The sequence below is a fragment of the Pundamilia nyererei genome, unplaced genomic scaffold, assembly GCF_000239375.1.
Source record: "Pundamilia nyererei isolate P.nyererei 1_Seehausen unplaced genomic scaffold, PunNye1.0 scaffold00127, whole genome shotgun sequence".
In the NCBI taxonomy this organism is placed as follows: Eukaryota; Metazoa; Chordata; class Actinopteri; order Cichliformes; family Cichlidae; genus Pundamilia; species Pundamilia nyererei.
In genome coordinates, this window is record NW_005187528.1 from 159771 (window position 1) to 173052 (window position 13282).

At 43.6% G+C, this 13282-nt stretch overlaps 1 protein-coding gene across 2 annotated transcripts in view; it reads right to left on the bottom strand.

Moving 5' to 3' along the window:
* znrf3 (zinc and ring finger 3) overlaps nucleotides 1–13282 on the bottom strand; it is a 65103-nt gene that overhangs the window by 26161 nt on the left and 25660 nt on the right. For both annotated transcript variants that reach the window (XM_005743049.1, XM_005743048.1), the window contains exon 2: nucleotides 3910–4032. In XM_005743049.1, the coding sequence (XP_005743106.1) occupies nucleotides 3910–4032 (123 nt within the window). The remainder of the gene's footprint in view (nucleotides 1–3909; nucleotides 4033–13282) is intronic.

Genomic DNA, 13282 nt, shown 5'->3' on the forward strand with positions numbered 1-13282 from the left:
CTCTGCAGCTCTGGCTGAGATGCCAGACACAGTTAGAGTCCAAGAGCCACTTAGCACTAAGACTCAGCAGCTGTTTGCTCTGGCCTGCTGTCCCACAGTGCCAACTTCAGGACCACAGTAGAAAAGGACACACTCCTCTGCCCGCTCACATTGTTCCAGAGAAACTGCTGTTTTAAGATGAAGCTTGTGTGTGTGTCAAAGACAGAGCTGCCCACACAGGATACACTTTTTATGGTGGTATGCCTCTGGCAAAAACTTTAAAGTAGCTGGCTTTATTTCGGGGAGGATATGTCAGTAAAGGTCTCGAAACTTTTCTTGTTGCTCTAGTTATTTTTAAGTGCTTTGTAGCGGCCGATCTCATGGCCAGTCGCGCTCCGCTGCGATGAACTGTTGTTTTTGGCTGGCGTTTAAGGTGGAACTGATCATGGTTCAGAGACAAGCTGGTTAAGGCCAGCACCAGGCCACACACAACAAGCACATACCAGGGAGATTTACATGCTATGCCAGCCAAAAGTCTTGCTTTTCACAAGCAGCAGGGCCGTGTGGGAGGACAGGTTCCATTTTGCTACTTATGTGCATATATAAAAAGAAAATATATATACCATGCTAAATGCAAACCCCAACCACCCACTTACCAAACAGACACATTTACCCAGGTCATCTATTTGAGACACCAAGTCTCCGAACTCTTTACCTTAATTTTCTGCCCATACACTCTTCTGCCTTCCCTCTCCTGGCTTCCAGGGATGGGGACTTATGTCATGAACACTCGGCGGGATGAAACGAGGAAAGCCGGCATGCTAACGCCCCGAGTGCGAGTCCAGTGCCCACTGGACTCGCACTGCAGCACTGGAAGAAGAGATCTCTTGCTGGCACTGCAACAAAGACACCGACGGGTCTGCGCCCCCAATGAAGGCCAGTGGCATGATTTCATGTTCCAGAGGAGCTGCCAAAAATTGCAGTGAATGCGTGTGAACAGACAGCGTAGCGAAGACGGGAGGGAGGTCAATTCTGAGAAAGTCGAGCAGCGAGGAGGAAATGACAACCAAGAATATGTAACTGGCTGCAATAAATAGTTCAACATGAAAGAGGATACATGTGTGCAGAGCTGTAAGCATGATTTACAACATTTACAAACACCCCAGAGAAAGTTAAGGGTTGATAAGCTGGAGATGGCGCTGTGAAAGCAACAGGGCAGGCCTTCGGACATAGGACATTATAAACGAGACAAATGCACGTTTTAGCCAAATCTGATAAAGAACACATCAAACACTACAGTGAGAGCCCATTTGCTCTCAGTTCTCCTGCTGTTATGGGGAGGGGCTCTAGTTCTGTGGCACACTGAGGTCAGAGGTTTTATAGTCCTGGAGCTCTCACAGGAACCAGACAGGAAGTGCAGGAAAAAACTGTGTACATATATATGACACACCAGCACTTTAGTGAAGTTTGCACATGGACTTCAGAGGCTGGAATGACCGACCCCTTTTCCTGTGTCTTCCTCTACTGCGATTATTTTATTTGTCAGAGCAGTTCTCTACAATAATGAGCTCAACCCGACATCCCTGTGCCACTTAGCTGAATAACCGAGTACAAATCACAAAAGCACAGAGGAGCAATGTCCTGTGTAGCTCCAGCTAAAGACAATCCAAACCAAGAACGAGACTTTACAGCGCTAAACATTTAGCATAGCACTAGAACATCAGTCTGTCCCTACTGTTGGATTCATCAGGTCTCAGAAATGTTTTCTCCATCAAATGTTGCTTTTAAAACTGTCGGAATGATCATAAGGACCCGACGATGCAAGGCCCTTCCTCAAATTCAGCCAACCCTAAACAGAGGAGGGAATGCCCATCAGTGAGTGTTGATCAGCTCCGAAGCACAGCTGGGGGCCCAGTGTTCCCAGACAGTTTATATTTAGACGCTAGGTTTTTGTAATTGAATGGAATCTAAATTGACCAGACAAGACCCTGACACTGTTGGTGGCAAAGTGGCAGTAAAGCACACTTGGGTTCAGTCAGGGGACAGTCTGGTAGGGCGGGAGAAGGGTGGGGGCCGCCGAGCACGAGGCCAGGCCAGGCGGGGTGAGGGTGCAGGAGTGGGCATCGTATCCGGAATGGGGCTGGGCGCATAGCGGCCTGGTGGTCTGGCTGGCTGGTCGGGCAGAGGGAGCAGACTGGTAGGGGGTAAACACTGGACTGTCTGGCCTGGCAAAAGCGTTTGTGCCAACGCAAAGCACCCAGCTGTGTTCAGGCCCCAGGCGAGGGTTTGTCAAGATGCAACAATGGGCTTTCCCTCCTCTAATTATAGTCCTGGCTGAGTACACACAGAGGAAACAAGAGTGACCTAGAAGTTGGGGAGGCTGGCTAGAGCCCAAAGGTCACAGGCCAAAGTTCTTGCCATCACCGCTACAGTGTCCCTTAGCAAAAGATCAGATCTAGAATATATAAAAATGGCCAGCTCATTAGGACTCTGCTCTGACCTGGTCCACTAAGCGGAAGGTGTGGGTTTCTCTAACTTGGGGTGTCCCCGTGGCTCAGTTGGCTAAGACACATCCCGCGTAACCACAACATTGTGCATCTGAATCTGACACTGGTGCATACTGTATCCTCCATTCATCCCGTCTCTCCTGTGTTTTTATTTTTTCTTTTAAACATGGTATGAAGGAACAAGCTGACGGGAACGACTGAACAAAAACTATCAACCTCGTTCCGATTCGCTCTCTTTCTTCTGAAAATGCACCTGCTTGTATTAAATTGCTGATCTAATGTTACGGACATGATTCGTATGCTTACAGAAAAGGCAAACACACATTCAGCTTTACGTTTATAGAAAACTGTCAGAATCAAAAACCAGGAGGGGAAATGACTGATGTTTGTGACCTTGTCAGGTTTTTGCTTGTACTTCTAGTACTACAGCCTACTACCTACCATTAAAAATCTGATAGACTGAAAACATATCTGTTTTACCATCTGTTTAAATGTATTATTCACGTGCCATTTCTTCCACTTGTGCTTCTGAAACTCAAGCGTGGGCACGTCGCCACGATAAGGACTACTTAGCTGATGAAATCCAGTTAATGAGTTCTGAGCATAACATTAGTTTTCAGGTCTCAGTGTATGTCAGCTAGAAACCATCATCAAACAAAGTGCACCATTAGGATGTTTATATGGCACGTGGGCTTCTGATATTAGGAATGGCTGCTCTCTTTCTGTCACCAGGAATGTACAGGATAAATGAGACTATGGACAACACTCCCTTATTTCATCCTCTGGGGAATGTTGGTACATTCCATTAAGAGGAACACTTAATTAAAGCACGATAAAATACCACTGGAGGTGCCTGGGCACTGGAGGAAGGGAGGGCGGGAGGATAGGGATTGGGGAGGGATCACTACACTCTTGTTCTGACCACAATGGGAAGTAAGAAGCAAAATAAAACTAAACCATCCTCCCATGAATTGTCTCAGTGACTGCACTATATCAAAGCTAAACCCTTAAAGGGATTTTCATCAAATGCAAGGAAATAACTTTTCTTTACTCGCATGTTGACAGGTGACAATCTATTGTAATTTTAGGCAAATAGTAATCAAATTATTAGCTATTTGTGCCCCAAGATGGCAAAATCCAAGGTGTTTTTTTGGGCTCTGAATATCAAAGAGTATTGCTAGCTTCTAATTTACAGTGAATTACGGTGTCAAAGTGACTCACCTGCATTGTTAAATGCTGATTTTCATTTTATTGCATGGTTCAACAAACCTGCAGTAGCACAGTAAAGAGCAAGGTGCTGTAATATATTAACTTTCTGAAAGGATAGTCATTGGATGTACATTAACGGGAAACAAAAGGCAAATTCAGAAACTAACACGGTGGCAAAACGGAAACTTGAAAACATAAAAAAGCAGTTCTTTACCTTTCCAAGCACCGTGAGACAACTGGGGTCCAACTCCGGCTGCTCCAGCTTCACCACACCAACCCAGCCATACTCGTATAGGTCCTCTTCATCATTATTATTACATAGTCCCAAAGGATGCATCTGGAAAGACAATAAGATGGAGAAATAAATATTTGTCTCTATGCTACGGAGCTAGTATCACATTAGAAAAGTCAGAATGTGCAACCTTCAAGATTAAAAAATAAAATGTGCATCCGACATACATGATGTATCAAGTTTCAGGGTCTTGGCATCCCCACGTTCTGAATTTGACTCACAAAGAGGTAAATTACAAGCTTAAAGCTGCACAAACATCTCTTGGATGCATTCCTCATATTTATAGGGAATATAATGTTCTTTTAACCTATGATGAAATTTAAAAGCATTAGGCACCTGAGCTATTCTCTGTGTGCTTAACTTATCCAGAATCTAAACATACAGAAGACCTTTTAAAGAACAGCAGCAACATAAGCAAAATCAGGATTTATGTGCTTTCATGGATCTGCTGATCAGGCACATTTTTACTGAATTTCTACTTAGGGAAAGGTGCATTAAGTCTACTACCATTGTTACTGCTGGAAATGATTAATGCTGCTGCCATTTCTATTGTGCTTGTGCATACATGCACAGTGACTGGTTACATTGCATCTTCTCTTCTTAAATTGGAAAGTGAATGTTGACATTTTCTTCGAGCAGCATCAAACATTGTCTATCAGGTAACTTCAGGTGTCAACGCATACACAAGGTCACTAATATGCACCAGTTCTTTGCTTTGCAGAGCAAGCACATACACATTGTTTACATATAAAGGAGGGCATAAATCACTGATTGATGAAGAAGGTTGGAAAAATGCAAAGTGGAATATTTTCAAAGAATAAGAACAAAACAAAAAAACAAATTCTGTTCTACAGTTTGACATCAGGAGATGGCTAAAAGCTAATCCAATCACCAATCTTGTGGATGTGCTAGAATGCACTCCCAAAAGATGTGTACGTCATGAGGAAAATTAAAAGATGATAAAAAACAAAACAAAAAACAAAACAAATTCATTCTAAGCGTGTAATTACAGGTTATTATATTTTTATTACATTTTATGTGTTATTAAGTGTCCTTCTTTTTCTTCACATACCCACAAAAATATAAAAGCTCTCCAGCACAAAGCATCAAGAAACCAAAAAAGGAATGGCCAGAGGACAGCCATGACTGTCAGGCTGTAATTATCAGGAAAAAGAAAAAAGAGAAAGAAAAAAAATCGGATTAAAAACTGTAACCAAGTGGAGTCACCAAAATCCTGGATCAATTCCCCACCTTGGCAACACAGCAAAGACAAGCTCGCGTATTAGCATTAGAACTGGGCCAAATGACCTGCAGGCCGCTTTCATATTAACCCAGTGACCACGGCACCCCAATCTGTGGCTCCGAGCCTTAGGCTACTCTGGGCCGGGGGCTACTGCTGATGACCCAAGATACCCTTCTTCCACTGGTGAACCCTGACCTTTGAACCCCACTTCATCGCAGAGGGAGCAGGTTGGTTGTGCAGCAGGCCAATTGAAGAGAAATTCAGAAAGTGCCCAGTCACTGCAGTTCCACAACCCTGAGAGGTCAAGCCCCTGACCTGAAGGGGTTTTGGGGGAGGACTTAGCTAATAGTAATGGGGTCAAATGCAAATCAAGTGGACTAAGTTCGAGTCACAGGAAAGGAATGTGGACAACGTGCATCATGCTAGAGCTCCACAAGGTAGCATCTTCTCTTTCTGCCTTTAGGGAGGAAATCTGAATAAGAGGCATCGGCTTTAATAGCACGAAAGCAGACAGCAGAAATCATTTGCTTTTTGAGGTATCAAGGTTAGAATTACATTTAGAAAAACCTAATATGCTCAATTTATGCTCTTTATTTGCATTCCTAGATTGTACTAAAGTAACTTTTGATTATTAAACTTTAGGGATGGTTGATATGGCCCAAACAGAATATCATGAAATTTTCTCACGACAACGATAAATTTTACGATATGACAAATTACAAAACTACAAAACTTCAACTTCACAACTTTATTAACCTCATTCTACATGACCCATGTGAGCATAATCCACTGCCTAACGGGGCGACATGTTTACACCATGAAATTAGCATATCATGATATAGTTTTTTGGGACTTTAGAGCAATCTGAAGCCTGATTTAGGCTTCTAATAATTACTTGTATATCCGCTGAACTCATTTGAAACTTTGGCCATTTTTAACATAAGCGTCTACCATTGTTAACATGTCTGACAGAAAGTAAGTATAAGTCTCCTTTCATACTACATACACTTACTTTTCCACGTTTTCTCTCTTATAGCCTGAATTACACCTTTACAGGAAAAAAAAAAAATCCTCATCCTTGAATCCTCCTCCTCCTCCTCAGACCTCCCACACACAGACAAAAGTACGTGTGCTCAAACATGAAAGCTTAAGCTCCAACATTCAATCACAACCCTTTGAAACAAGTGGATCATTCTTGCAACAGCGCGCAAACACATAAAAAGTCATCACCAAGCGAGGCTTTCCTGACTCAAAACACCTTTTTACACATCCACAGGATGCAGTCACCTTGTCTTTCTGATTTCACATAAAACAGATTTTCAAAGCTGCCCTTTCTCTCGTTGTAGAGCAAAGCTTGCTCGGGTTGACCGTTCGCCTTAGGCTGACAGGAGCAGGCAGGCGGAGCAGGTATACATTACATACACATTTGGTATGATAATTTTAAAGCATATTTTCCCTCTCAACTTTTGGAGGACGGCAAAATTGAAGGGAAAGACAAAGATTAAAGTGCGTAACTTGGTAAGTTTTCCATTCAACCAGCATCTCCCGACCTGCCCCCCTCCACATGTCATCACTGTACAAATCATACCATCTCATCTGCTCTGTGCATACCGCACACTGCAGTCAACTAAGGTAACATTTTAGATGTTATGTTAGATAAGGTGCAAGCGTGCAGATGGGAAAGACTCAGAGATAGTGTTGTGGTGGATCTACATGAGGACCGGGAAGCGTAGCCCTGCTTGCACTGTGATTATGACCTCCCTCTCTGGCTTGTCTAACAGCTTGGATGGTGGTGGGGAGCCCCGCCTGCGCCCCTGGTCCCTAAACACTAGGCCATTGTGCGGGGGCACTTGGACTCCAAATGGGACAGTGTTGTTGTTGTGCACCATGTTGTTATTTTAGAGGCTGGCCATTGCACCATTATCTCCACCACAGAGACTTTTTTTTTTCTTTTCTCAGATGTTGACGTATATGCGTTGATGGATGTGGGGATGGGGAGCAAAAGGAAAAGGAGCTCGGACTTGGATGAGAGATGAGAGGTGATCTTGCGAAGTGGGTCACAGCTACTGGCCGAGCAGACAAAAGATTAACGAGCACATATGCAAACGTGCGTTCACGCACACGCGCAGTTCAACGAACACACAATAAGACAGAGACTGTTCTCTCTTGTGTTCCAACTGCTAGCTTTCCCTGCAAGGCCCCAAAAATCAAACCAGCTCAGCCTGCTGGAAGCACCGAAGTGCTCCACTTTGCTCCGTTGCTTCGTACCCCAGGTTTGGAGGAAAGGCATAAGGCACTCCCTAAGTACCACAAGGGGGCGTCTCTTGTTCTACCCCATCTGTCCTGCCCCTTGGGGAGGCAGCCTTTCACATGAATATCTTGTTACACAAGCCACACTCGCAATAAAGTCCTGGCGGGGATTTGAACTTGGCTTGTCACTCAAGCTAGTCACAGCCCGGCACCGACCAATCTTACACCTCCGTCTGGAGAACCACCTGCAGACATTGTTAATATTCAGCACTGGTATAAAATGGAAATTGACGCAAACTTTGTTGTAGCAGTGCACCAGTTCACTCTGGTTGTTATAGCAACACTGGATGAATACATTTCATACTTTAATCTAAATATTTTCAAACACTTTCACACATTATGACTCATAAGAACATCACACAATCATCTTTCACTCAGAGATCCTTAATGGTCAAACAAGTGACCTGATAACTGTTGGTAATGGGATCAAAACAGAGCCGTGCTCCTTAAAACTCCCACCATCACCACTCGCACCCCCCAAGCTCTCAAAGGAAATCAAAATGCAAGTCACACCACTCAATGCCATTCTTCCCACTCTGTCTGTGACACAATTCGCTCAGCCTTTGATCGTACAACAACCACTTCTGCTGCTTCCCCATCCCGCTTCCCTCCCCTCCCCTTTGCCACACCCCTTTTCCCTCTCTCCTTCTAAATTATTGGTGGCCCCAGTTACAGCCCCCCATTACCCCTTTTCCCTCTTACACGTCCAAGACAGTCGCCCTACCTTGCCCTCGCCACACTATATTGTGCTTCTGTGAAAGTGGTAGTTACATTTTTTTCCCCTGTGCTGTGTATTAATGTGCTTTTTACAAATTCCATTCCCTCTGGTATCCTAACAAGATGAAAAATAGGAATGCTCAACATAAAAAGGTCATAATCAGCACTTTAACTCAACTTAAAAAAAAATAAAAAAATCCTGTTTATAACTCTTTCCAATCTATTTTTGACACAGAAAAATAAAAGGCTTTTTATTTTTTGCGACAAAGCACAAACTTCAAAAAGATTACTCTCCAATCGTGCTTTTAGCACCACCAGCAAGGAAAGCCTTGTGAACTGGAGGGGAGCTGATGCTCACAGGGTACCAGAATCTAAAATTCCAAAAGAAGCTGCTGAATTGCATGTTTATTTAAAGTGATGCACTTGCTTGAAAATGGTGCATTACAACAAGCCATCCATACTACAGCACGGCAGGAGCCAAAAAACATCAAAAGCAAGTAGGAGGGGATGATCCCTACATCTATACATGTTTATAGACTTGCATGTACTGTCTGTTCTTGACACCAATATTTTACTCAATCTGAATTCCAACACTTCCTTTAATGAGCTACAGGCCGCAGACAATAAGCCTCGGTTACAACAAAGTGGAAGTGCACAACAGTTTGTATTTGAAGTTCTTGAAGCTGGCTAAATGATTAACCATGCAGATCTCTCGTTTACCGATTCCACCTATAAGTTTTGGAAGAGGAGCTGGCACCAATTTCACAAGCACACAAAATCCAGAGGAAGAAAAACCTGGGCAGGAAGCCAGTCCTCGCACCCACCTGCTTCCCCGGTGCCGTGCATGTGTTTACGTATCTCACTGTTTGAGAACAGGCGTAGGGGTTTGTTTGTAGCGTGAAACATATCGGGGTGACCAAGGGGTGACTTATTCACTCCAGTGGAAAAGCATCTCACGCACAGCCCCCGAGCCTTTGACTCAGCCAGGTCCTTCATCCTCCTCACCGCCATCACTACCAAAATACTGTCAACTTCCTGGAATAACACACCGGTTTCTTGTGTTGATGGTTGTGGGGATGGGATGGCAAGGTGGGTATGTCTAATCACGGCTCACAGACTCTCCCCTGGGAACTGTGGTGTCTTTGAGAGTCTCAAAACACAGTCATGAAAATGGCCAAGTCAGACTGGAATGCAACAGAATGTCCAGAGCCAGACAGGCAGAGCGCACACAAAGCTCCACACACAGTTAAACAACCTTGAGCCTCAGTACATCTGCACACATTCACAGTATCTAGCAGTGAAAAACACAACATGAATCATATCATAAGGTTTTACTCAATAACGGTTAACAGCCTTTTATTGAGTATTTCAATTAGAAACTGTTACCTTCAAAGACAACACTGCATAATATGAAGGAATACCATGAATATAGCAATTAAAGTAATAATCTCATGTATTCATAGTAGAATTTATAGCTCACTCTTACTGCATGAAGGTGGCTGATTCTACAACTAAATTAAACTAATTTTAATTTATAGCTCACAGATTTTCTAAAAACTACCCATTCAAATCTTCCAGGTCTTTCCAGGAAAACAGCAGTCATAACCACTGAAGATTTTACCAAGTAAACCAAATTAGCAAGTCTAAATTTTTCAGTAACAACTTCAAAAGTCTTCATGCAAACCAGCACATAACATGGATGCTCAATTGTGTAACATCCAGCTAACAAGCCGGGCCAAATCACACAAACCACCACAATGTCAACATAGCACCAGCTCCACCACCAGCCACTTCAAACTGTGGTGTGGTCAGGATGCAGTCAACTTCACCCCCAAACGCCCCTGCAAGCCAGACGTGGAAGGAGACTTCAACCAATTAGAAACACGCTGGTGTTTTACCCCCCCAGATGTCTTCTGCAAGTGTGTGTACACACAAGCACACCAGCTCTTAATCATAAGGCCGCAAATGAACTCTCTGTCCCAGTAAATGCAGGTCAGACTTCCAGTAAACGTATTAAAAGTGAAAGTATATGAGCTGCAGTTCCTGTGAGCCAATGCGGCTCAAATAAATGGGAAACGCAAATACTCATGGAAGCCGATTCACTCTTAAAAAGTTAGCATTTACAGAAACACAAAAAACAAACAAGCTGAGAACACCAACGACATTTGCGAGGCACAGTTTTCATTCGTATGACCTATAGTAGGTACCTGCAAGGAAAACATAGAAGTAACATCTGACTGAGATTCAAATGTCAAAAGGTCAAGCTGTCATCTGTTTGCGTGAGATGCCTCTTTATTTTCTTTTTTGCTTCACATCACCTCTATTTAATTATCACGCATTCCCCACTGACTCAGAGAAATTGAATGAACCCTGAGGAGCTCAGACATCACGTTAGACACACAGAGGAAGCCAATCAGTCTGACACTGAGCCTTAATCCAAAAGATGACCCAAAACCCCCGAGTGAAGCAAGCAGTCTACCTCCTCATGCAAGTCGCTCCAGTTCAGGCTTTATGAGGTTAAGCTTCTAGTGCGGGTTGAAACGTGCGTGTTTAACAGACACTCGGAGACCTTACCAGGAGGATTTACACTAAGCGTCCTCAGCTGCAGACAGGTTACTTTAACCACGAGTCTTAGATTGGGACAAATCTGGCTACGCATGAAAAATTAGAGCAAGTTAACCCTGATCTTGAGAATCCAATTAGCTGATTAATTGGGGCGACTGGAGCTGAAGAAGTAGAGTGGGTTGTCTGCTAATTGGAAGGTCAGTGGTTCGATCCCTTGCTCATACAGTCCCAAGTGTCAAAGTGTTCTGGGGCAAAATAATGACCCCTACCCACTCAATGCATCCATCAAAGTTTGTGTGTGGTAGCTATGGTTTACTTTGAACTTAATTTGCTCCACAGTACATCAGACTGTGGCTAAACAAAAGTATACGTCAGCGAGTCTTCTGATCCCGCTACACAAGTTCAATGTCAGATCACACTGAGGGGGGTGAGCACAAGAAAGGAGAAAGAGTTTTGAATTGCAGCCTTCTATGTATAGCATGCACAAATAGACTTACAAACTCAAATGCATCCAGTAAAACGCTACACACACACCTCCCCTTTTACAGTCACTCTTTGCCCCTCTCAATCCCTCTCTGCCCCTCTTTCCCAGCACTAGAAATAACTTCAAAGAGGGCTGGTAGCCTTGAGGAGAGAGGGAGCGGGATCCAGTTACAGTGGAGCATCTGGGAGGGCCATACAGGTGGGGCTGACACTCCTCCTCCTGTAACATTATCGCTGTAAAGGGATCCTTCTGCTTCTCCTCTGAAATAATGAAGACTTCCTCCCTTTTGTCTTCTCCACTGGGACCAAAAGAACAATTAGCCAAGCTAGCCATCTTTTATTTTGGTGGTATAAACCAGCCAACAAAGGCAGGGCAATAAACAAAATAATGTTGACAGAAAAAGGATCCAACAATAATAATTACATGTTGGACTTTGATCACTTAGACTTAAGAAAGCTGTAATGTCAAGGCCATGCCCAAAGCGAGCCAGCTTTGTGATGCGAGCCTCAGAGCCGTCATCAACTGTCCGTTTGCCCCCCTCTACTCCAAGTCCGCCTCTTAACCTCCCCTGAAAAATCACCTCTACACCATCTTCATAGCAACGGGCAAAGCAAACAAGTGTCATGGTTTCAGTGTGAGCAGGGGACACTGGCAGAGGACACCCAATATCATGTAAATGTCCTGATATGTAGCACAAGGCACTGGGGTTGACAGCTTTAACACTGAGCAGGACGCCGAGCTTGTGACTCTATTAACTCTCGGCGAGTGCATCCCGAAACCATCAATGGCGTGTGTGTGACTGTGTGTGTGTACGCACACTCAAAAGTCTCTCTGGTGTCACTTTCAGCTCTTCAGTCTTTAAAACCTAGAGTGACATGAACAAAGGACAGGCTGACAAAGTTCAGGGGTCAACACTGGGTTGGATGGCACCATTTTTTGGGGGGAGGAGTGGAAACAATTGAGATCATGGTGATCAAAGAAAGGAACAACAGCGAGCAAACATATTGTCTCCATGTGCAAGATGCTGCTGTCCTTATGAGGACAATTATGAAAGTAGGTGAACACATGCATAAATTATTTGTCGGCATCAAGGTGCCACTGTGAATTAATTAGCATGACTAACAGTGTAACAAGCAAAGGGAAATGGGGCTCATTAATTCTATACAGCGCGCAACTGCACAGCTGTAGTACAAAACTCCAACATAATCTTTTTTCCACAACTGTCCTGACAAAGTTCACAAAGTTGTAGATGATGTCACCAAAATAATTATTCGATCAAATCAAGGTGAAAAATCCCAAAGTGACACAATTCTTAGTCATCATGTGAAACAAAGAAAAGCATCTGATTTGGCCACATTTGAGAAGCTGAAATCAATTTGGACTTTTCATTTACTTGTTAAATAACGTACAGAATCTATGTACTATATGCATTGCCCTCAAAACATCAGCTATTGATGGCACCTGCAACAATAAAGTGAACCGTGATCAGCATTTCAGAAATTAAGCTGAATACATCAGATAGTTACCTAGGCAACCAGAAACCGGAAATGTCCACTAGCAATCAGCTGTCAGCAACAAGGTGATGCGCTACAAGAAAATGTTTTCTTGTGTAGATGCCTCTTAGATCTCAGTACCACAATAAAGCAATCATGGCCACGACAACACAGCACTAAATACATGCCAAGTATTTAAGTTATAGCTACGTGGCTAACCACCTCCATCCTGCATCACTCATGGCTACGAAAGAAAGCTATTATTAGTTAGCAACCGTTAGACACCTTGGCTTTACGTTTATATTATTTATTACAGACTGCAATCAAGACAGAACAGATGACTGCACCTCCCTCATCCTGGTTCTGCTGGAGTTTTCTTCCGGTTGAAAAGGATTTTTTCCTTTCCCACTGTCACCAACAGCTTGCTCACAGGAGGTCATCTTATTGTTGAGGTTTCTTTCTAATATTGCTGGGTCTTACCCA